The sequence below is a fragment of the Tachypleus tridentatus genome, chromosome 13 (genome assembly GCF_004210375.1).
Source record: "Tachypleus tridentatus isolate NWPU-2018 chromosome 13, ASM421037v1, whole genome shotgun sequence".
Lineage (NCBI taxonomy): Eukaryota > Metazoa > Arthropoda > Merostomata > Xiphosura > Limulidae > Tachypleus > Tachypleus tridentatus.
This window is the reverse complement of record NC_134837.1, coordinates 114827178-114853736: the sequence shown is the minus strand read 5'-3', so window position 1 is coordinate 114853736 and position 26559 is coordinate 114827178. Positions and strand designations below refer to the sequence as shown.

The window sequence follows — 26559 nt, the reverse complement described above, 5'->3', positions numbered from 1 at the left end:
TTTGAAAATTTTAGAAAGACATAAAAAATTTAAGGCACAACTTAAAAATAACGAAAATAACTTTTTTTTATAAAACCAAACAAAAAATACCAATTATTTACGAGGCTTTATGTAAATTATATTACTTTCTTATCCACCCTCTGTCCTGACGTACTACTTAATAAGCAGTTGGTTACGTAGCTTACAAAGGTTTATATTTTGTCATTTTTTTAATGGACTACTATAGTTTTAAGTAATAAAACCACATTTAAATGGCTATTTAGTATTTAATGTTAATAATGCGTTCAAATACTATATACGTGACATTATGAATAATTATTAGTACAAAGTCTACCTACTTTTTGACAATCCGTTATTCAAAATCACTTTTGGAGCCAGAAGAACGATACCGTAATATACAAATGTTAAGGAGAACCTGAAATAGAAAGGTGTTGCTTAAGAAAATAACCAAGATAATTATAATAATCTTTGATAAACTTAAATAAATAATAACGTTTTTGGAATCTCGCGGATGATAAAAGAATCAGCTGTAAAATTAGGTCCACTACAAACCGGAGTTTTTCAGAATGGAATATATTTTTACCAACAACCTGTGACAGTTAACATGAAAATAAGAAGCCAAGACAAAACTTTATACAAAGTAGAAATATTTAATGATTTACAATTAACAATACAAATAAACTGTATTCCGTCACGTACTACACAAAAATACGATAAAACGGACAAGCGACAGAGTATCTTCTGAAACTTTAACTACAGAATATATGAACAAAATCAACTAATCAAGGCTTTAATATAAAAATAACCACACTGAGCCATGTGCTTCTCTGTGTAGGTTATCCTGAATAATACGTAATATAATAAATTGGAGGTTCGTCCGAGATAAATCGTATCATGTAACGTGTCATATTCACAAATTGCATTTGTAAGTATGTAAGACTTGACTAAAGATTTAGTATCAGCATGTTCTTGTTATCAGGTTTTACGTATGGGCCGGATTTCTTACACTAGGTGTCTGTGACGTATTAAAGATAAATTTCAGCAATAAATAAACACCACACAGTCCATTATATATGTAAAAACGACTGGTATGAGTAGAGAAAGCACTATGTAGAGGAGCGAACAACGTTTCAACCTTCTTTCATCATCGGAACCTGACAATGACCGAATTTGACAAGAATTATTCTTCCTGCTCTGTTATTACAACACAGTCTGTGATAATTTCACTTTTAAATCATCACTACAACTGCTGATTACTACAGGTGTATCAAGAACTTTAAATAACATAGGACTGCGAGTTTAAATTTCATAAAGTTGTTTTGGTTTTAAAAATAGATTTTCCATAATTCAGTTATGAAGATTTCGAAAATAACATTATTCTTTTTCTATCAGGTAAGGATTTTTCACAAATCTAGAAGAAAGAAAAACAAAAACTCTTACTTAAATCAAATTATTATTTCGCTTTCCACAATTAACATTTTTATTAGTAATTTCATTAAAAACGACCGATAAAGCTCTCACGTTGCGATTGGCTTTGAGAAATCTATAACCAGTTAATGTCAACATTTCAAGCATAACAAAATGTTACCCAATTCTAAGGGAAATGATATACTTGTATAAAATGGATATCATTTTCGGATTCAACGCACAGGAATTGCTCCTGAATATGTAAACATTTCCAGACAATGAAAACACTGCTGAGGTCTAGAAAATTCCACACACTACTAAATATTATGATGCAATAACATTCAATTGAAACAATGAGACAATCTTAGAAGATCCTGGTAACATGATGCATTAATATAATAATTGTCAGTTCACAAGTATTGGACTACACAAAGTACAATTCGTAAATAGCTATTTAAACAAACCTGCAACAAACCATCGCTTCTAAAAATAACTAACTTTAACATTAGCGATAAACTTATATTAAAACAATCATGTACATCTAAGAGTTATTGACTTTATTTTGGTGGAATAAATATAATCCTGTTGGCAATAAGAACAAGTAAATTTATACACCACAAAAAGGATTGAAGAAATAGAAGTTTTTCTTTAAATTTGCAAAAATAGCTAAGATAACAATTATTAAGAAAGGCACATCAACACTATCTGTGTGTTTACTCTAAAGACGACATTCTTCAGCTAACATTTTGTAATTAATGAGTATTTACTCATATAAGATAAAGTAATAGGTACGTTATGAATACAAGATTTTAATACACTTCACTTATTCAAGTAATAACGAAATAGTATATTAACAAAACTATTTGGAAAGTTACTTTAACGTACGAAAAATTCTTTATGCAAACTATCATACATACTTGGTATTTCATAAGTACGATGAATAATTATTTTCACTAAACTCACCTTAAAACATCGGGAGTAAAACTCTCAAAATTTAAAATAAAAAACAATATTCCAATAAAACTATTTTTAGGATAAACTTTACATTTAAAGTGTCCATTATTGTTATTTATAAGTGGAATGGAAGCTTGTGATCATTCCGATTTTTAACATTAAAGTTAATACTGCGAAGTTTACTGTTCAAGTATTGTCAAAAGTTAGGAACCTGAACAGAATTCTCAGAGACAATAATAGAGAAATTTGAATTCTAATGAGTAATTTCCATCCATTGCTTATCATAGAAACACAAAATCAAGTTGGAGACAACAGTTCATACTTAAAATGAAACGAACTTAATATGAAGCCCTTATGAGAGCCTAAAAGCGCATTATCTAGACAAAGTGAAAGTAAATTAATGAAGCTATATGTTGTTTTCAGCATGAGAGTTTCTGATCTTTTTCTAAAGAAAAATGTATCAACTTGCAGAAACTCACAATTCCAATCCAAAAACGTAGAGGGTTGGCACTGTGTTAGACAGGTTAACCAAATAAAACCACAGATGAAATCTTAAAAATCCCTCTAATTATCGGTACAAATTGGTATTAAATCTCTTTAGTAATCTAGTGTTAATGTCTGTGTAACTATGTAAAATTTGCTCTCTCATGCCCCGACACTGCCTTAAATATGTAAATAAACTCTCATGTTCCAGACATAGAAAAATACTGACTGATACAAACAATAACTTAATTTAGTTAAAAATATGTTATTATTCCTAGATAGCCCTTTAAAAAAAGTCAACAATGTTGCTGTGTTCTGTTCCAGAGGCCCCCCAATGGCACAGCTGTATTTTTTCGGACTTAATCACGCTAAAAAATGGGTTTCGATACCTGTAATGGGCAGAGCACAAATATCCCATTGTGTAGCTTTGTAATTAACCTCAAACAAATGATGCATTTTGAAAAAAAATATTATTTATTTAAAGTGCAAGAAAACCTATACAATCTTACTACATTTGAGAAACGATACTAAGAAACTTCGTTCAAGAAGCCCAAACTGAATAATATGTACCTTTGTTTTGATTAATTAATTCAGAAAATAATAACAGCAACATTTACAACAGGATAATTATTATTTTAATTATTACAACGATTCGATACAGATCGTTAGAGATTATTGTATGTAACAGTTACATCCAACAAAAGAGTTGGAATTTCAAAGAAGTGTACAAAATTGTGATCAATAGGTTTGTAGTTGATGTTAAAGTCCAACTTTTAAGTAAAATGAGGTGGAAAAATACTAATATAAGTAAAGAGGAGTTTTTTAATAGTTATTTTCTGTTGGTTTTGAAATTTTAATTAATAGTCCTTCAGTTATTTTTAATCTGTTGATTTCTGGTCCTCTTCTGATGACTTCAACATTGTTGTCAGTAGTTATATGTTTCGTTTCTTAGAGCTATTGTAAAATCTGAGAGGGTCTCTTAAATCCAGTGTTATTCTCTTTCCTACAGTTTCCCTGAAATAAAATGTTTAAATAGTTGCGTTTATTTTGTCAAATACTTTGTTGTCGTTATTCTCAATGTAGTAATAAGGTTCTTGTTTTTAATACTTTGTTTTATATCGATTTATATTTATTCGTAAGTCATTTCCATCATCCATTTAGGTTTGCGCGGAAGTGTTTGACATAAGGAACTGTCGTAGTGATAAACTTTAAACTGTTTTCATCTTTAAAATTCTAATTTTTTATTTATTAGACTTTTTTATGTGTAGGTTAGTATGTTAGCAGTTCTTTTAAGAATAATTGTTTTTTCTTCAATTCAAAACTTTCTGTAGTTCATCTAAAGTTTTTCTTTTCTATCGATTCAATTTTCAAATTTTGATTGCTTTCTTATGACTTGGGCGTTTTAAAATGTATGGAGATACTTCCTTCCTTTTGTACTTCCAGTTGTACAATGAATGTTGAGATTTATACATTGATGTTGTTTGAGAACCTTACTTTTTCTTTGGTAACGTTGAAACCGCAGAAAATACCTTCGACATTTTTATCTAATGTAAAATATTAGATGCGGTTGTGTTTAAGGTTTTTTATACACTTGAATTAAAAAAAAAGTGTTTTCTAGTGTACTTGACAATGGTCCCCAAGTGGCTCAGCGATATGTCTGCGGATTTCCAACGCTAAAAACAGGGTTTCGACACCCGTGGTGGGCAGAGAACAGATAGCGCGATGAGTAGCTTTGTGTTTAATTCAAAACAAGACATTAATATAACAAAAATATTAGTTAAGACTACAAAATCAACGCAAAATAAATATACAATAGTCCTTCCCTTTTCATCTGGAATAATATCTTATCCATCTCATTTTAATTAAATGCTAAATTTTAATACCAATTACAAATTTTGTCTCTACAATTATAAGAATGTTTTATTCTTGATGTCGAGAAATTCACTTGAAGTAAAAAAAAATATTCTAAACACGGCTGGAATGGATATTAAAACTTTAATTAAAATAAAGAACAAAACAACGTTCCGGCTTGCTTTGGTCATTTTCAGGTTAACAAAGAGTGTTTGCAACTGACACTTGCTGGGCAGTGTCTCATAGGCGAGTGTGAACGGGTACAAGGTTATAGAAGGTGATGCACTTAGAAAGTTAGGTTATCAATTAATAAATCCTAACCATCGAAGCCTCTAAGGCAGTTTTAGAGCTTTATGTTCAAAACTCCAACCCATTAACACACATCCACAGCAACCAATTACCAACTCTTATGAAATTAACTCCCACCAAAACTACATACAAATAAATGGTTTAAGTATGCGCAATCCAATGTCACCACTTCTAGCCAACATTTTCGTAACACAGATTGGATCTCAAGCGATCAATTCAGCCTTACACCCACCACTATATTGGTACAGCTATGTTGACGATAGAACTGCTGGATTTACATCTACAGAACACACACTTAGTTTTCAACAACGTTAGCTCCATAAACCCTAACATCAAGTTCACCTCTGGACAAGAGAAAATTAACTAATTAACATTTCTCAACCTCAAGATCACAAGAACCGATACACAGTTCAAAACAGAAATCTAGAGAAAAATCACCCATACTGTACTATACATTCTCTGGAATTCAGCACATGAAACAAAACAAAAATTCAAAATATTAAAAAACCAAATACACACAGTCACAAAACTATGTTCACCTGATAAAATTAACGATTAAATCAACAAAATAAACAACACTTCAACATCAACAAATTTCCTCCAAAAACTGTGGAAAACGTATACTAACACATCTAAATCAACAACACAAACAAACAATAATAAATTCATCGAAACAATTAACTACAAAACCTTACACCGCTGTATACAATATATTATCAATAAAATGACCAACATATGGAAAAGTATTACAAGAAAACAAAACATTTCAGTAAACATTAAATTCATTTAAAATTCAGGTACAACACTAAACTCCATACTGTGTAAAAACTACACCAACATTATTTATAAAATACGATGCAACAACTGCTATAACTTCAGCAACAAGCAGAAACATAGAAACCAGATTGAAAAAAACATCTTCGCACATTTTTGTTATAATCCTGCAAATCAATTAAACTCAACATAACCATAGAAAACACCAATATACTAAGTAGGGAAACGGACATGAACAAACGTAAAATCAAAAGAGCCCTACTTGTATAAGAACTCAAACCAAAATTGAACCAATACAAAGGAAAACTTTTATGCTTATATTAATTAATAACCTAATGTCTAACTACAAAGTCTCATATCATCCCGTACCCGTTCGCACTAAGACATAGGTCTGTTGTAAACTCTCGTTGTAAACCTGAAGATAACCCAAGAAGGTCGAAATATTGTTCTCTACTTTAATAAAAGCTTTAATACCCATATCATCCGTCTTTACAATACAGTGTTTTGTTGCACGTAGCGTTTACTTGATGATCAGTCGAAACGTTATAATAACACTATGTAACACAAATTTTGTTCCTGGATAGTATTTGTTATTTGTTAATTGCTTATGTTGTAAAAGTACAGAAAATGGCCATTTTTCCCTTCAAACTTTGCTTTTGTGTCCTGGATAATGAAATTTAGAAATTAACCTATTTTCTATGTAAAAACGGGCAAATTTGCACATTTTCTTTTACATAAGGTCTGAATAAAACAACATATGAATCAAGATTTACATGTATTTATGCTAAAGTTATACAAAAATGTTTAGAAGTGAGTAGTTTTTCGATATTTGCGACTGTAATGTAAATAACTTTCACGTATCAGCCCCCAAATATAGTCTCCCATCATGTTTTCGTTATACGCTCCTTGGTAGCGGCATTCAAAGTCCAGTACATCTTGGTGGAAGCGTTTGCCCTGCTCCTCTGAGTATGCTCCCATATTCTCCTTGAACTTATCAAGATGAGCGTCAAAGATATGGACTTTCGGGGAAATCCTGCAGCACATTTTGCCGTAGTTCTTCACCAGATCCTCAACCAGTTCAACATAATTTTCAGTCTTGTGATTGCCCAAGAAGCCCGACCCACTATGACAAAGCTGCTCCAAGCTTTTTCTCCTTCCTACTGAGCTTCCTGAGAAATTTTGTGCATTCCAGTATCTTCTTTATTTGTGGTCTAACGAAGACACCAGACTGAAACTCTGAGGGCCAATTTGTACAGAAGTGTCAATCCTCGACTTTACAAGAAAGTATAGAAACCAACAGTGTTCGAACGTACAGTATTTGTATTTTAAGTATAATGTCAGTAAGTAATATTTTCATTAATGTTCAAGTTAATATTAAAAAAAGTAATTAAAAAAACGTTGAAGTTACTTACCATAAGAAAATCAAACAAAATAAAAGTATTTTTTTGTCTTTATTCAGATGTATGAAAGACTTTGTGTCTGTGGTGTTAGAAGGAATCTGCAGTTTCCCAGCTGGTCTTGGCATCCCGTTTTCTTCCGCCATTTTTATGATAGTGTCCTCTGCTTCTTTGACTTTACCATGAGTCAGCATGTATCTAGCACTCTCCGGACACCACTAGAAGAATAATTAATCACTAAAGTACCATGTGCTTGTGGTATACGTATGTTTGCGCGTCTATATATACATGATTAGTTTTTAAATTAAAATTTCTCAAAATGGCCTAGTAATTTATGTCAAATGAATAAATTCCTATTGCTTAAACTATTAGATATTTAGTAGTGAACTGAATAATTTTTAATACTACACGATAGAACCCATACCTTTGATAAAATCAAAAAGACGACCAGAGGCATCACAGAGATAAATAACACAAGACGCCAGGAGTTTTTTGTTGTCATGACGGCCATAGCTATCAAGATTAGAACGATCGCACCAACGCCCCAGAAACCCTATATAATATAACAGCATATTCAGTGTGAACATTAATCTCTAGATTTTGCCGAATATTATTTCCAAATTTCTTGAAGTAGATTGTTTCTGAGGAATTCTTAGTTTAAAGAAAAGGTTCTTTACATACATACATTTAGACATAAGGTTTATCTTTTAGAATGTATACAAACTGAAGATAAGGCTACTCTATGTAGCGTGGAACCTAAAACACGCATATATATTTAACGATGTAGTGCTGCCATAGAAACAAAAACGAATTCTTAAGGTCAAATGCAACTTTTTCATGTCCTTATCTTACAACTTTCTTCTTTTCAAGATATAAAAAGTAAAAATTCAATTGCTAGCTATCACTTGCTTATAAACTCTCATCAAACAATCTTGTATCGATGCACTTGATACATACAATATTCAAAAGTTGTATAGGTCTCGCTTCATAAACATAAGTTAATAAAAAACAAACTTACGTAGAAAATCATTGTGCACTTCCCACGCAATTTAGAGGGAAGATATTCCATATATAGGGTCACTCTGAAAAAAAATGCTTCAGCAATTATGTATTATAGCTTGTCTATTATTATTATAAGTATTATGCTTTATCTATTAAAGTACAGTACAAAACTATCAATTTTAAATATTTAAGTAACAGTATTACTACAAACAAACTTGTAAGTTTACCTCCACATATTTAATATTAACATACAGATTAGAGGCATATATTAATATTTAGCTTAACCATTTATATTTTTTTGGTTATCCCAATTTTAGCTTAATTTCAGAACATTTTCACATATTTTCGTAATAACACACAAGATCATAATTCGTCAAAAAGAAAAAAAGTGATCAATTTAATTTATACCTGTTTTACCCACACTACCGTAATATATTTTTATTTTACGAATACGAAATTTATACAGGTAAATGTTGTTGAAGATTATGAATGGATATTAAATACAAGGTTTTTACATTTGTATTTATTTCATTTACTTACATCCCGTTCAGGCTCGGCATCAAAAAGCCAAAACACCCACGAAATACGATCATACATTCAATAGATGGCGAGAGGACAATCAGTATTCCACAGATTACCATAACTCCAGTAGCACCTCTAACTACCTGGATAATAACGTAAGTAATAAATATCAATGATATCTCAAAATTTAGGATTCATCTGTCACAAATAATTATTATAATCCCGCCTGATTATCTAATGATGTGAATTACACAAACCAATTACCTATGAATTGTCTTTGTATAATGGTCTAGAAAGGATACGAGATTAACTTTTAACAAAATAAATAATTTTTACTTGTCAAATTATACGGCTTTAATAATCATAAACATTGCAAAAAATATAAAAGCCACAAAAACAAGAAACGCAAAAAGTTGATAGAAAACTACAAAGAAGAGGCGAAACATTTTCAACCTGTCAATTTCCTTCTTCAGTTTTAAGTGAACCATTAAGCAAAAATCTAATTTTTGTGTTAAACCTAGGTTTAAACTTTGCTCTCAAACCTAGAAATGTTCGTATTAAATAAATTGTTTCGCCCAGTGCCATAGCCATAGTAAGAGGACTGTATCCATAGATTTCAGCAAGCTCCCCCCCAAATATATTTGAGCCGAAACAAATTCTGTTCATTATTTCATTGAAGGGCTTCGTACAACTTGCCTTAGCCCCGAAAAGATAAGGTTGATCCAGTCTTTCCAGAATTTCATAGTTTCTACACGGGAATATGCCACTTGTTAACTAAGGCTCACCAATAATGTGTAATCCCCCCAAAAAAAAAAAACGGCTACGCCACTGGTTACTACCACAGAATCCAACATCAGCTTTTAAATATGAATTTAAATGAAACAAAAGAAACACAGTGTCAACACACATATTAGACTTTAAAAAATGAGTTCAAAATACTAGAATACTTAACAAAAATTAACTCAACGTCTGAAATTAGTTAAAATGTAACAATAAGATACACATAACAAGAGCTGAAAGAATGTGTTTGTTCTATAATCGTAGATAATTCACGTTAAGATGCAAATGTCAACATCTTAGTAAATGACAGATTTTACACCTTACTCAAAGGTGATCCTACCAACAAAGTTCTTTTGAACATTGCTATATATCCCACTCCCCGTTTTTAGCCCTTCTTAAAATTTACAAAGACAACATTCCTTACAGACCTATAATGTCTAGTGTAGGCTCAACTTTACAAAACATTGCTAAACCCATCGCTAATTCATTATATTAAACCCTCTACTTTAAAACCAACTACTTTTCTCTCAAAAACTACATAGACTTAGTGAACAGAACTAAAACTTCAAACCAAATCATGAAGATATCTTAGTATTTTTCGACATAAAATCTCTGTTTCCTCAATATCTGCAGAACAAAACTTATGCTGTTTAATAGAAAACCTAACAATATTTATTTTGGCCCAGCATGGCCAGGTGGTTAGGGCACTCGACTCAAAATTTAAGGGTCTCGGCTTCGAATCCCTGTTACAAAAAACATTCCTCGCCCTTTCAGCCGTGGAGGCTTTATAATGTGCTAATCAATCCCCCTATTCGTTAGTAAAAGAGTAGCCCAAAAGTTGCCTTCCCTCTAGTCTTACACTGCTAAATTAAAAACGGCTAGCTCAGATAGCCCTCGTGTAAGTTTGTGCGAAATTCTAAACAAAACAACACTGAGTTGACATATGAAGACCAGTTCTACGACAAAAATAATGAATTAAAGATGAAATACTCCTTTTCCTTGTATTGAGTGATATTTTATAACTGTTCTAGAAGAAAAACTATTTTAATTAAAGTTTTAATACCCATACCAGCCATCTTTATAATACAATTTTTAGAAAAAACTGTTTGGAAATGAATTCACACACAGAAATAAACCTGAAACCTGGTTAAGATATGCAGACGTGTATATTATATGGTGACATTGGAAATATACTCTATTCACTTTCATTGAATGTTTAATGTCATAATTTTCATGCATGAAGTAGAACCCAAAAGTTGTCTCCCCTTTCTTGAGTTTGGTGTAAAAAGTCACACTGGTAAAGTTATCACAGTTACAGCCTGCTCTATAGCTGGAATGAGAAAGCGGCGTTTAGAGCGACAAACACCAATCAAGAAATATTTATATAAAAACCCAAGGTATGCAGTCACGAGCGATTACACACAAGTGAACATCTTTTGCATCTAACATAGAATCCCAATCAACTTGATGTTATTTTGGCCCTTGTCATCTTAGTTTGTCGCACTAATGCTACTACTAGTTGTACCTACCACTAACCATTTAGGTAGTACTAGCTTTTCTTTATTTGCATTTAATATCTTTATTGGTAAGTAGCTGCCTTTCCTCTAGTCTTACGCCGCTAAAATAGGGACAGCTAGCTCAGCTAGCCCTCGTAAAATTTTGTGCGAAATTCAAAACAAACAAATCAAGCCTCGTGAGTTACTACAGTTACATCTTGAACTTCCAATAATCATCTGATTTTTCGTAATTCCAATGCTTTTTGACAAAGCTCACATGTGAAGGTTCAATTAGTTTAGAATACACTTTGACGAAACAAATTATTCTCCACAAGAGAGTTCATGTGTTTCTACTTACACAATAAAAGTAAATAACGTTTGTTTTGGGTTCAAAACCTTCACATTTTTTGTCACAGCGAGTTTCAAGTAATCGTAATGATGTTTTTAGATTTACCTATTTAGTCTAAAAATCATTTTTTTTGGAAAATCAGTTTTACTATTTCGTAAGTAAAAATATTATTTTTATTTATCCGGGGCACTAGTGCATTAGATCCGCGTGTGACAAGAAGTCACATAAATGCCTATCTCTTCTATTCTTACCAGCTCACTGGGCACAATTCAATAAAAGAAAATGAGTTCATCTTAATTGCTAAATCAGTCACCTCAAAATCTACCACCAATAATTTGAATAGCTTGTTTGAATGAGTTTATTTACTTGAATACCAACTCACAACTGCGTAACCTTGGGTTTTTAATAAATTTGTAGATGGTGTCTTGTCACCCTAAATGATACTCTATCGTTCCAATGACAGAGCAGAATGTTACAATTGGTGAAGTCATCAGGACTACAATTTTGGGTAAACCAGTGACAGGTTAAGTAAAGTAACAAAATCCAATAAATATAGCTACTTATAAGTCGTATAAGTTAAGTAGGCTACTGCCAAACACGGTACATGCTCTAGAGCTAAAGCAGTGAGAAGAGCTCCGCCTGATAGTCAATCTGGATCTGATAACGTAAATTAAGAACCGAACAGCCAATGGCCCTGATCCAGAGAAGTGCTACTTATCTAACATCAGTTATACCATTATTTTATTGCAGCCCAGATGAGGATGTAGATAGTTTTTAAACTCAATCAATCTCGCTGAAAGAATATCATGCCAGACTGATGCTCAAAAGACAGATATATTCAGATTAAGAACAGACAGTAATGCTCAGGGGTTATGCACAATTCGACCTCAATAAATTTTGAGCATGTAGCTTGTAGATTCTCATAAATATGTGAGAAACAACTAAAACAATAATGAAAAATAAAAGCAGCAATTCAAGTAAAAGAAAAAATGAACAGAGAATTCGAACTTGAGCTGCAGAATATAGAAAATAGATTAAAGAGATCAGATAGACATCCATCAGGTGAAGTGATGGTTCAGGATACTCTGAAATCAAATTATAGGAGTAGGCTAGTTAGCGATGTAACCAAAAGAAGGAAATACACTTGATACTACATTATCAGATTTGATAGAAGTTGTTTACTGGGAAGAACTATTATATAAAAAGTATCATTCAGGTATAAATATGGTTAGAAAACAGAAGTTTAAGAAACCTTACTATCAGCACCCAGCTCAGTTTAAAGATGATAAACTTAAATATCTTAACTGCAAAAAAATTAGGGCATTTGACTGAAAACTGTCATAAAGAAACAGATGCAGCTTTCATGCTTTAACTCTATACTCCTGGATCATGTGGTGAAAACCTGTAAAGCAATAAAAAATGATAAACAAAAAGCTTCAAAGGTCTGTGAGTGTGAATATAAAAAACTTAACAGTTCCAAAGGACAACAAAAAAGGCGAAATTTGCAGGAATTACACATCAAAAGTAGTGCTGATAGCGTGTAACAAAAATCAAGTGTAAGGTCTATAAATGAAGTGTCCACAGTAGTAGTTCTAGCATAGCCTATTTCTTATTGGTGGGTACAAGCACTCATTTCTCTCTGCTAAGACCAGATTTTGAAAAAGAAATCCAACAGTACTTGACAGTAGATGGGAAGAAGTAACTGAAGAAACAGCTACTCCACCCTTTGAGCCAGTGACACATGATTATCACTTATGATCACAAGGTACAAAAACTGAGCAACCACAAACAACACCAGTACCCAGAACTAAAAGAGTAAAAGTTGGTCTAAAATTAAAACAGTACTCACGCCAAAGAGTCACATAAAAGCAATTAATATCAACAATGATAAAACAGTTGTCATAAGAGCACTTAGCTTATCTTGATATACATAGTTAATTGTAGGTTAATTCTATGCTCGAATGTTATTCATATAAGTTGTAGATATGTTTTTCTGTGATTGTCTATATGAAGTATTGACCTAACTTTCCATGTTATGTAAACATTTTCGGATTCTAAAGAGACGCCGTGCCCTATTATCTTGTCGACTTTATCTTCATAATATAATGAAATGATCATAAAACGTATGAACATATACTTCAAGTATGGTTGTATGTGTAACATATATCATGTGTATGTTGTCAGTAGGAATAATAAAATACATATAAATCAAACAGACTTTTGGTATATGTGCTTATTTAAAAGTTGCTCTCTCACTGTTTTATTAATAAAAAATTGTTCAGTTCCTTTAATTAATCTTCAACTTGCATCCAGTTTAATAATTTGTTCAGTTTAAGACCCTTCTTTTAGACTAGCTTATAAAGTAAAAATGTAAAAAAAAAAAAAAACCTGTACATAACCATCAATTATATCACGGACAAAGTGCATGAAACATTAACCACATTTGATACTTATTAAAATTTACAAAATTAATAAGAAATAAGTAGAATGAACGTCATCTACCTTTATACGACCATATTTATCGGCCACTTTACCCCAAATCGGACATCCAATACCCATTGCAAGAAACATCATCTGCAAATGTGGAAAATATGTTAACAGATATAAAGAATCAAACAAATATATTTGAATCAAGTAAGTTATTGTCATAAAGGGTCATCGAAATCACAAGCTGGAATGGCACTTCTTTACTGTTTATCCTGAGAACGTTATAAAAGTTTGTACCTTCTCCCTTAGGCGTTATAAACAAGCCGTTGAGTTGTATAATTACCATTAAAAGACAATGTATAGTGATATCAATTTCTAATCATGAAATTAATCCTGAAAAACTCTTTCTATAAAACTCTTTAGATTAAAATCAGTCAGTGAGAAACTTAACTAAAGTTAACATATAATTCAAAATTATACGTTTATAACTGATATATGTTAGAAATTAATAAAAATATGTTCGAATCCCCATCACACAACCATGCTCGCCTTTCATCCGTGGAGGCGTTATAGATGAGGGTCAATCATACTAATCGCTGGTAAAAAGCTAGCCCAAGAGATGGCGGTGGGTGGTGATGACTAGCTGCCTTCACTCTAGTATTACACTGGTAAATTAGGAACGGCTAGCGCAGATAGTCCTCATGTAGCTTGCACGAAATTCAAAACAAACAAACAAACAATAAAAAAATTATCATGTGTATTTATTCCTCAGTTTTACTTCACCGTTTTTCTTTCAATTTCTTTTTTAAGAATCAGTTTTCTTTTCTATTACATTATTTGTTTTGCGTAAACCTGTTATCAGTAGAGCAGCGGATTTCGATACCCGTGTTAGGCACAGCAGAGTTAGCCCGTTATATAATAATGCGTACTGTCAAAATGTGTGCAACAATAGATGCACATTTCGTTGCTGGATATCACACGATTAACTTTCACATTTACTCCAATTTTACTTCAGAACAAGTAAAGTTCACTTTACATAAGCGCTCAGTTTAATGGAGGCCCCAGTGGCACAGCGACATGTCTGCGCACTTACAACACCAGAATGCGATTTTAGTTTCCTGGGGTAGGCAGAGTACAGATAGCCCATTATGTAGCTTTGTGCTCACTTATAAACAAACAATTTAACCATACGTGTATTTTAATATTGATTTAAAGAACCAGGCCTGGCATGGCCAAGCGCGTAAGGCGTGCGACTCGTAATCCGAGGGTCGCGGGTTCGCGCCCCCGTCGCGCTAAACATGCTCGCCCTCCCAGCCGTGGGGGTGTATAATTTGACGGTCAATCCCACTATTCGTTGGTAAAAGAGTAGTCCAAGAGTTGGCGGTGGGTGGTGATGACTAGCTGCCTTCCCTCTAGTCTTACACTGCTAAATTAGGGACGGCTGGCAGAGATAGCCCTCGAGTAGCTTTATGTGAAATTCCAAACAAACAAACAAACAAATTTAAAGAACCATAAATACACATACACACAATAGAGCACATATAACAGTGTGCAGACAGACTGTACCTAAAATAACAACTATTTAATTAGGAAAACGTTTACTATGTTTAATATCCAACACAAATTAATGCTGTTAAAAACGGTGTTATACGATTTATGTCTAGGATTGCATGGACAAAAAACTGATAAACTCTTTCTATATCTGTTGTTGTGTCCTTTTACTTTTGCTTTTATTATTACCGATATGACTGCGGTAAGTTTATGTACTTACAAAGCTAAAATTCGAGGATAGAAGCTTGAAGTTTGGTCAGTCACCGAGCAAGTCAGACGTGCCAATATGCTATTCGGAACGAAACGTTTATCCTCGCCAGTCAGGCCGTTAGTTGCGCCTGTAATCGTCGACGGCTTACCGCCGAACCTCACGCCGTACCAAGTCGCCACGTTTATCGCCCGAGCCAAGCCAGGGGCAACCATCGAACCGTCCAGGACCCGTATTTTACGCCGGGGAGGAATCCTCATCCAACCAGCCACTACTGCAGACCAAACCTATCTGTGCCAGCCATGGAAAACTGAATTTAAAGTAAGTTGTTCCCCTACTAAAAGTCCAGTCAATCTTTATTCTGTATTCCTCAGGGGCGTTGACCCATCAATTCAACCAGAAGAAATTAGACAAACTATAGAACCCCAAATACAAGCCAAGGTATATGCAGTTCATCGAATTTATTCTAAGAACAGTAATCACCCCACACACTTCATGAAGATAGTGACAACATCGAAGTACAGTGCCGACTGTATTTTACGAGACGGCTGTTATTATCATATATTTCATTTTAGAGCCGAACGCCCACATCGACGACCACTCAACAATGGTTCAAATAAAGCACCCAGATATCGAAAACAACCAACGGAAATCTTCCAACATGAAACTACCAAAATATCGCCGAGTCCAGACCGTATTAGAAGAAACATGAAGACGGATTCAGACTACCCGACTCAGAAGACGACAACTCCCACTGTTAGTAACACGCCAAGTTCCAGTAGTTCTAGAAAGAAAAAGGACAGTTCATGCCAGACTTCAATCCCGGTTCCACAGAATTCAACAACCAGCCAGACTCAAACCATTACGAAGATAACCATCGACGCGACAACACAAACTGAAAAACAATCTACCTCCACGCAGAAAACTCAAACCAAAATCCCGAGAAGAAACAAAGCATCACAGACCAGCAAAGAACAACTCACCGAAGAACAGCCAGTAGTTCCACCACCAAGACCACGTTTCTCACTTGCACCAATGGGCTTCAAGTGTGGAAACAAGTTCATGATGAAGTTACCACCCGATCTACAAGACTGCAGCTGACAGTTTCCACGTATACCATCAACATAGTTCATCAGTTTTTGTTTTTTTTCTTCTTCTTCTTTGTTTGTTTTGTTTCTCTTTCTACCCAGCTACTTCCGGGCACGGTCTGGGTAGATTATTCGGCGCCCAGGTCGTGAAAGTGGGTTTTCTCGGGGTACTCCCGTTTCCCCCCACAGCAAAATCTCTGGCATCGGACCTGTAGGTCCCAGCCTCATTCTGAAAAGGGCCGTTTAGCCAGTCAAGGGTATCTAATCAATCACAGTAAATTTTAAAAATCAATTCGCCAGCCGCCAGTGTACTCCGTCCTCGAGCCAAGGTCTGGCTCACTTCACTTTCGCTGCTTTCGTCCAGTTCTCCCGTCCTTCCTCTCACTCACAAATACACCACTCCATTTTTTCAAATGTTAAAAATAAAATAAAGTAAAAATCCCACGGATATTTTAAAACATTTTTCATGTAAGGGGACGAAGAGGAACTACAAAGTTCCTGAACATCCCAGTTGGAGAGAGAACTCTTCTGATTTCTCTCTATCTATACTGAACCCCTGCCACGTTAGTTTAGTTTAGTTTTATTCGAGGATAAATTTTCTGCTATGGGAAGACTGCAGATGGTAAATTGTATACCTTTACATGAAGAAAACAATACGTTTACTTTTGTAAACCCAAACGCACATAATAAAATTAATAGTTTAATAGTTTAACGAATATTTCTGTCATAAATGTTATTGACAAACAAACTATAACACTTTTGATCAACTTTTTTTTTTCGCTGTTAACTGCAAGGCTACACAGTGTGCTATTTGTGTGGTGACGTTTACAAGAATAGAAATCCAGTTCCTAGCCTTAAAAGTCCATAAACTTACCAATGAGATACTACGGACAATATAATTTATTACTAACAAACTTTAATGTTTTCATTCTGTCAGATATTACTGCAAAACATTACAAGAAATGTTATACTTACTGAAGTTAAAAGCGCTTCGTGGATAAATGTTATTTTCCATTCGCAGGCTATAAACCCACCCAACAGAGATAGAACCATCAATTCGCACGATTCCGCTGTCTGGTAAAATATGTTTAATACAAGTGTTTAGATTAATAATTATTTACAGACAATATCAAAACGTACTTAATCAAAGAACTGCAGCTATTCATACGTTACACGCTAATTGTTGCCAATGTTATGCATTATGATGTGGAATACACATAAAGAAATAAACGAAATACGAAAAATTCAATAATGAATTTTGTTAGGTTACACTGCAATAAGGGGTAATCGTATGCAAATAAGTTGCATTCCTCGCATTAATTATGCTAATATTATACACACTGTGGTAGCTGTGACTATTATATATTTATTTTATTAGCGATATTTGTTTCAATTAAACATATATTTAGAAATGCATGCAACTTATATTGTCAAATCTGAATTGCCAAATTCCCGTCTATTCACTAAAGCTGTTGAAGGTTCTCGGGTATAAGAATAAACAATGTACTTGTTATGTGTGTATGTAACTACTAGTGATTGTCAGTGTTTTGGGGCCAACTGAAATATCTAGAGCCTCGCCTAACGCTCATAATAGGACACAAAAGCAAGTTGTTGAGAGACAGTATATATGGTTGGACTGCTACAGCTAGTAAAATATACACCTCGGAAGCTGTAACTGTGATTAACGCTTATTAATCAGGAACTTCAGATATTTGATCAGGTATTTATAGATTTCAAACATATAACAGATTTACAAATGTGTATTTGTTTTAATATCGATGTTTGTTTTGGTAAATTATAAATTTAGGAATGTATGTAATATATATTGTTTTATGTGTATAGCGATAGTCCCGGCTATTATCTAAATTTGTAGAAGATCCTCGAGCGCAAGAATCAACAATGTACTATGTGCGCAAGTCAAGTTTTACTGCCAACTAAACTTTCGTGAGCCTTGCCTAAGGTTTATGAATCGTTGCGCCAAGAGATAGTTTTGATAATATTATTGATTTGCTACAGTTACTATAACCCTCGGAAGCTATAATTGTGATTAACACTTATTAATTGGAAAAGTATAGATATTTGACCAGGTACGTTTATAGATTTCGAACATTACGAACAGTTCAACTACAGAGAATTAACTTCAAACGTTAATATTTCTTCGAGGATATTAGATATTTTCATCGGTAAAAAACTTAAAAGAGAAGTGCACCTGTGTATCAACATAGAATTAATCTGCTCTCCGTGAACCGTCGTTAAAAGATTTAGTTCCAGATCAGACAGAATAATCAATATTGTTTGTAAAACTCTTGTATATAAATAATTATTTGTAATAACCGTTATTATAAATTGTATTGTTGTTTGTACATTAAAATATGTTTGCTTTAAGAACTGTGCGTATCAATTTTGTTAGAAAATATTATAAATTTGATATATATCGACATTCATGATGACGAGAAATCCACTTGAAATAAAAATGTATCACAAAACGCCTGGTATGGGTATTAATACTTTTATTGTTAAGCAGAGAACAACGTTTTGACCTTCCTAGGTCATCTTCATTCAGTTAACTTCTAAATTCAAATTTCAGTTATTTGAAATCGTAATATGTTAACATACGTAACATAATAAATCGGACTAGTTCGAGATAGATTGTAACACATAACAAACATTACAAACCTTTTAACTTCAGAAGATTACCATCGGGCGTTAGTATTTTTAAGAGGGCATTGAACAAGTGGCCCAGCATGGCCAGATGGGTTAAGACATTCGACTCGTGAACCGAGGGTAAAGGGTTCGAATCCCCGTCGAATCAAATATGCTCCCCTTTCAGCCGTGGAGGCGTTATAACGTGACGGTCAATTTCACTATTCGCTGGTAAAAGAGTTGGCGGTGGGTGATGATGACTAGCTGTATTCCCTCTAGTCTTACACTGCTAAATTAGAGACGGCTAGTGCAGATAGCCCTCGTGTAGCTTTGCGCGAAATTCAAAAGCAGACATTGAACAGCGAAAAACTCGCGTTTGTCAGCGAAGATTTATTTAGCTTCTCGTTATGTAAATCGTACCTGTATCAACTCAGAATTAATTCCTTCTTCGTGAACCTTTGAAAATATATCAAAGATATTCTGGATCGGATAGCAGACTCAATACTGTTTGTAAGTTTATAAAGCTTTTGTATGTAAATCATTATTTAAAATAACTGTTATTATAAATTGTATTGTTGTTTGTATATTAAAATATATTTGTATTAAGAAAGAAAAATGAATATATCAATCTTGTTGGCAAATATAATACATTTGATACATCACGACATTTAATTAACTTATAAAATTAAAATTTAACTAAATTTCAGGCTATTTGAAATCGTAATACGTAATCTAAAAACTGGAGGCAAGACCGAGATAAATCATAATACGTAACATAACTAGTAATTAATAATTATAATGTGTTCCATTCAAAATTCAGTCTGAACTTAGGACAAAGTAAATAAATAAACGTACGATTAACTTCAGGTATTACATCGTTTGTCTTATTTTTATCAACATTTCGCCTCAAGCATACATGAAAAAAATGGTAAATTTTAAAATAAGTTTCAAAGCAAGAACAGATATTTATACACGTGACTTGCGTGAGTACAATATGTTTCCTATAAGAAAGGTAAAGATGATTGTTACAAAACAGAAAGCATCTGTACAACAATACTACTGCAATCAGAGATTATAAAACAATGATGATGTCGTAAACTAACTCATATAAAAGCTGAATGTTTCACGTCACATCACGCTTGCTTTCTCGAAATAGGAGAAGTAATAAAAACTAAAATTCATTTATCCAGATTGAATAGTTCGATTTTTTCTGCTTATTACAATTTAGTGTCAGGGATGCAAAAGAGCCATCATGCAGGGAGAGCTCTGAAACCTTTTCAGCCTGGTCACTGTTGGTATGATAAGCCAGAAGTAAAGACGAGTGTTGCATCACCTAGCCTAGATCCAAGTGCAAAATATATATATATATATCATGAAATAGAAAATATCATTTCAATTCTAAACTTAAATTGTTTATGAATTAAGTTATTTTATATCACCAACGTTTTTGATTAAGAAAAAATAAACCTCTTTAATCAAAGGAGACTCTAAATTAAGAAATTATCAAATATTTGTCCAGTTTTGTTGTCTACATATTTCCTTTTATACGTACTTTTAGTACGTAGATTAACAATAATATAAGGTTCTACTTTTGTTGCTAAGGTTAGAAACATATTAAAAACTGTTGGAACGTTGTTCACAGACTTACAACAATATAAGATTGTACTTTTGTTCCTAAGCATCATAATATAAAAGACATTGTTAAGAACGTAGTGTTACCAAAACGCACTGGTTTATCAATATATTAGAAGTTGTTAATCTGACTGATTATTTTATGAATACGACACGAATCCATTTTGTGAATGTCTTAACGTTGATTGGCTCACAAAGGAATTTATTGACGTTTGATTACGTCAACTGTACTTTCCTATCTTTAATGATAAAGCTTGATTTCGTAAAATTTACTCATTTCAATTAGCTATAAAATTTGAGGTTAGGTTAATGTCATTGCGTTCTTCTCGATAACTTAATATTGATTTTGTAACAATCGTTCTTGCCTTCACCATGGGAAACCATACTACGTAAATGCAAAGAGTAGTAAGATGAAATTTCGTTTTACAATACTTTATAATACAGAACAATGGTATTGAGATTTATTGAGTCATTGTAGCAGATCTGCAATTAACTTGGTTTTCTAACAATTTTAGGCCTCCTTTTATTTTTGTTCTTTTTCTTTTCACGATATTTTACCAGTTTTTTACGTTCAAACAGTAGGCTGAGACTTGGCTTTGGAACAATAAAATATCTTTGCTCCAAAAAAGTGATCAAACGTACGCATTACGTGAAAACTATACTACAATGGTAACACGAATACTCTTTGAACATTACTGAACTTTAAAAATTATCTATGGTAATCTATAAGCAAAAATAAAATAATTCAAATAATTGTCATCCTAAATTTAACCTTCATGTATAACAAAAAACTGACCCAAGCAAAATAGGAAATAAATGCCAGCTTCCTTTGAAACTTTCCAAAACCTGCATCATTGACCACATCTTCAACTGTATAGGAATCTGGGACAGAAAGACAAACTGCACATTAGTTGGATCAAATATCTTCAAAGGATTCAGTTAAGTATAACAAAGAGTTATTCACTTTGATAACATTTATATGATATACTTTAATACTAAATTATAAACGGAAATCATGTATTATACACAGTGGTATCATTTTGATATTACCCCTCGCTGGTACAGCGGTATGTCTCCGGATTTACAACGCTTGGTGGGCTGAGAAGATAGCCCTTTGTGGCTTTGCTATAAAAAAAACACACATATTATTATATTTAGTTGAATTAGTGGTATTAAAGTAAGATAGAGAATTTAATTATGAACTAATTTATATTTTGTACACGTAATAAACAAAGCAAGATTACTATCATTTAATGTATTCAAATAAGGCGGCGGCGGGGGGGGCCGGCATGGCCAGGTGGGATTAGGCGTTCGACTTGTCATCTGAGGGTTGCGGGTTCGAATCCTAGTCGCACCAAACATGCTTGCCCTTTCAGCCGTGAAGGCGTTATAATGTTACGGTCAATCCCACTATTTGTTGGTAAAAGAGTAGCCCAAGAGTTGGCGGTGGGTGGTGATGACTAGCTGCCTTCCCTCTAGTCTTACACTGCAAAGTTAGGGGCGGCTAGCGCAGATAGCCCTCGTGTAGCTTTGCGCGAAATTCAAAATTAAAAAATAAGACGGCTTCTCGGCCGCTCAGATGTAAGCTGTACGATTTATAACGATAAAAACTGGGACATGGCGCTTTAGAGACGTATGAACGAATTTCAAACATGCGGTGCTGAAATTGAGGGATGGTGTGTATGTTATTTTTGAACATATATATAGAAAATAGTCATCTTATTTGAATTTTATAATCGTATACACAGACGAAACCAAGTGAATTTTAGTAGGAATAAGGCACGTCGATACAAAATTAGAAAAACCATAAACATGTAAAGAAGTCAAAACATGTAATTTATGTAGCATAAAATCAGTGGCACATTTAGGTAGGGGCTAGAATGGCTCAGCCCCAGGGTCCATGGTCTTAATAGGGGCCCGCTGATAAGTTTATTCTATGTAAAATTACATGGGATGTAGGGGTTCACCAAAATTATTAGCCACTGGGCCTACACAACCTTAAATTCGTCAATGCATACAATATCAACAACAAACGCATAAACTACGAAAAACATGTTACATAAATAAAATGCAACGACTTTCTTAGATCTCTCTTTTTTAAAAAAAAACAGTATTATACAAAAGCAGCATCTACATCTTTCACTTAAAACACTTCTGTTCGATTCGATATGTCAGTTCACGAGTTGAAAAATTATATATTATTGTAGTCTACTGTATCCAATATGTATTCTACTCGTAAAGGGCAAACACCTAAGTCCTTGCGACAGCAAACACAGTCTTGTATTTTTAAGCAACTTATTGTTCATTTTGGAAAAGATTAGTAAAAAAATTCTTACTTGCGCTCTGATGCTATGCTTATAAAATTTCTCGTAAGAAAAATCATAAAGTTACAATATTCAGACTGTTAAGCATATCATCATGGTGTACATGCATAAGATCAACAGGTACAAGTCTTTTATGATTCATTGTACTGAGTAACTTAGTTTCTAAATGTGCCTCAATTCCAAATATGAAAATTCTGACCTTTCAAAATATACCAACAAAGCAGAACATTTAAACCATCTTTAACAGCTGCATAATGCCAAACACTAGCCAAATCAGCCACTTGCGGCAGTAAGGGTAATGTCCCCCTCAGTATTTCAGGCTGTGATATTTGTTGAAGCAAAATCTAGCATAATTTTCTCCCCTTTAGCTGCAATTTGTATGCCCTCTTGGTCTAAACGTAGATGAAGCTCAACCACCACCAGATTCAGAGCTAAACAAAATACACGATCAGTCGTTTCCAAACAAATGCCTTCTGGTTCTGTTGCCTGCATATAGGGAACATGGAGCTCTGTTTATCCTACTTGGTTAAGATATCTTATGCTTGGTTACAGCATGCTGTGCTGCTCCCTTGTTGATTAAGTCAATAACAAAACCTTCTTATCTTTGTACTTTAATTCTTCTGGCACCAAAGTTTAAGCATTTAAATGCACCAAAGCTACTTTTTCATATATTCTGCAAATACTTGGCTGCCCATTCACAAGAACAGAGCACCCTCACTTCTCACATTCTTGTTATGTTTAACCTTTATGCTAGTTTAAACGCAAATAAATACATCTCCAATAAATTAAGTGTGGTTGAGTTTGTCCACAGAAGTAGCCTCACAGCCTGTGAGATTAAGCCATATGTCACGTTTACATAATATAACTCGTTCCTGTAAATACTTCATCCACTGAAAAATATTAATTCCTGTTAGGTTTACAACCATGAGAATTAGTGTCTCTACTGAGAAAATGGCTGTGCGAAAAGCGTTAGCAAAAAGTTTCGAATCGAATACTTTTATACACGTCCCTGAAAGATTAATAGTGATCCTGTTAAAAACTGCAAGCTTTAAAACAGCAGATTTAAAACTGTATTGTAATTTATCGATATATTAACGGTTATCATACATTGCCTGATATATATTGACCCATTTCGTTAAACAAATAAGAGTAAGCTTGCTCAACAATTAACTGTTATCTATAAATGTTGGAACTTAACTAAACATTGTTAATTTTATTAGATTTTAATAAAGCGTACTATATATTTATTTATGTAAATACCTCTGGTAGAACCTTTCCGTAACAATAACATGTCAGTTTTACAAGAAATAGAAGAACAAGGACGTGATGAAGTACACTTCACATAGAAATGTATAACGAATATATTTACATTTGTACACTTCGGAAACAGGCATATTTTATCGCTAGCGTAAAATAAAAATAAAGAGAAGAACACCATATGTAGAACAAATTCAATCATAAACGAAATGCATACAGAATAAAACAGATACTAAAAATTCATTTGAAACAAAATTGCCCTTGAATTTAGTCCTGGAATATCTTCTTTAATGGTAATTTGTTTATCTGTAGTTTCGCGTCAGAGTAGTTAGATGTCCGAATGTTAAGGTCGTTACTTGAGAAAAGACAATTACTGCTTTCACACCAGTGACTCCATGGTTTGAAAGTTTGTTTTTGTTGTTGTTATTCTAAAGAAATTATCTTCACAACGTGCATTATATATTCAAGCAACATGTGTTTTCTCAATACAGCTTTTCTGTCGGTGACCACATATATTACACGTAGCTATATATTTGTAGTAAAACCAAAATAAAATGAAATTTCTTTGTGACCTGAGTTATAAAACACTGTCGCCAAAAAAAAACTGAAGATTATAAATAGCTGATTCGTCTAAAACACGATTTTCTAGGCTTGTTTTTTAATATGTTGCTGCTCAGTACCACCGAAGTACTTAATGTCAAGTAATTGTATTTTTTTATGTAACACAGCTGAATGAAAACTAAAAAAAATGGACTGAAACTAACGCAATTGAAGATGTTACGATTCGACATTTTACAGATAAAAGAACGAGGTTTACGGAAGAGAGCATTTAAAAAATATTGAATGAAATTCGTATAACACAATATGTAACATATTTGTGTTTAATTTCACTCACAAGTTTGCTCTTTAAAACTATAATAAATAGCTGAGGTTGCAATTTGTTTTGGCCTCGTAATCCGAGGGTCGCGGGTTCGAATCCCCGTCACAACAAACCCTTTCAGCCGTGAGTGCGTTATAATGTGATGATCAATCCATTATTAGTTGGTAAAAGAGTAGCCCAACAGTTGGCGGTGGGTGGTGATGACTATTTGCCTTCCCTCTAGTCTTACACTGCTAAATTAGGGATGGGTAGCGCGGATAGCCCTCGTGTAACTGTGCGCGAAATTCAAAACAAACAAACAAACAAACAAAGCAATTCATTTTTTCTCTGAAACATTGAAATACATAAAAAGGAACGTAATATAATTGGCAAAGTCAAGCTACTTGGAAGGTCCTCTTTTCAAAATAAATTATAATGTTAGTGGGACACCTGGCATGACCTAATGTTCAGTTAAAGCCTTCAACTTCCAATATGCGAGTCGTGATTTCGGGTTGTTAGCGTTTACTGGTGCAAAACAATCACTTAAAATGAAAAATAAAAGTAAATTTATTAAAATATGTAAAAAAGAATCATATTAAAACAAAAAAGAGCCCAATTCCCCAAATAAAAAGGCCAACTGACCTTAAAATTTAAAAACATAACTGAGGTAAACAGTGCTATCATCGCCAATAACGCCGTGCAACGTCAGGGTGAGCCAATGGTAAAAACATGTCTAAAATGCTGCTGTCCCACACGGTCGTAACGAAAGCATGACAGTAAAATGTGGACTATTGTGACTTGAATGTAAAAATGACCACACATCGGTGCATCAGTCCCAGATAAAAGAAAACGATGAGTTAAAAAACTGTGACCAATGTGTAGCCTAGCCAGGACAAGTTCCTATTTCCGATCCTTACGGAAGCAAGACGGCAAAAGAGCAATAGAAGGTTTGATCTGGAAGAGCTTGTTATTACGTTGCTCACTTCAAGTCGATTGCCAACTGGAGTGAAGTCGAGCTTTGAATATAGAACCGTAGTCAATGTATGGGACAAGCATGGCCGTGACAGCACCACAGCAAACACGTTTAGCTGCGATGTCAGCAAGCTTGTTCCCGCGAATACCGACCCGGCTTCCTGGTATTTAGAAGAACAGGATAGAAGTAGATGATAAAGAGAAATGGGGAAGTCGGTTTTGGATATCAATGAGAATAGAGAATACGGTGAGAACTAACGTGAAGTGATTCCAG

The 26559-nt window shown here is 33.6% G+C and overlaps 1 protein-coding gene across 1 annotated transcript in view; it reads right to left on the bottom strand.

Annotated features, from left to right (window-relative positions):
- LOC143239119 (synaptic vesicle 2-related protein-like) overlaps positions 1 to 26559 on the bottom strand; it is a 55459-nt gene that overhangs the window by 10853 nt on the left and 18047 nt on the right. The window contains exons 2-9 of the mRNA XM_076479959.1: positions 21670 to 21755; positions 17574 to 17672; positions 13827 to 13898; positions 8718 to 8842; positions 8194 to 8257; positions 7600 to 7728; positions 7191 to 7393; positions 339 to 415 (exon numbers count right to left, since the gene is read on the bottom strand). Coding sequence (XP_076336074.1) covers positions 339 to 415; positions 7191 to 7393; positions 7600 to 7728; positions 8194 to 8257; positions 8718 to 8842; positions 13827 to 13898; positions 17574 to 17672; positions 21670 to 21755 — 855 coding nt within the window. The remainder of the gene's footprint in view (positions 1 to 338; positions 416 to 7190; positions 7394 to 7599; positions 7729 to 8193; positions 8258 to 8717; positions 8843 to 13826; positions 13899 to 17573; positions 17673 to 21669; positions 21756 to 26559) is intronic.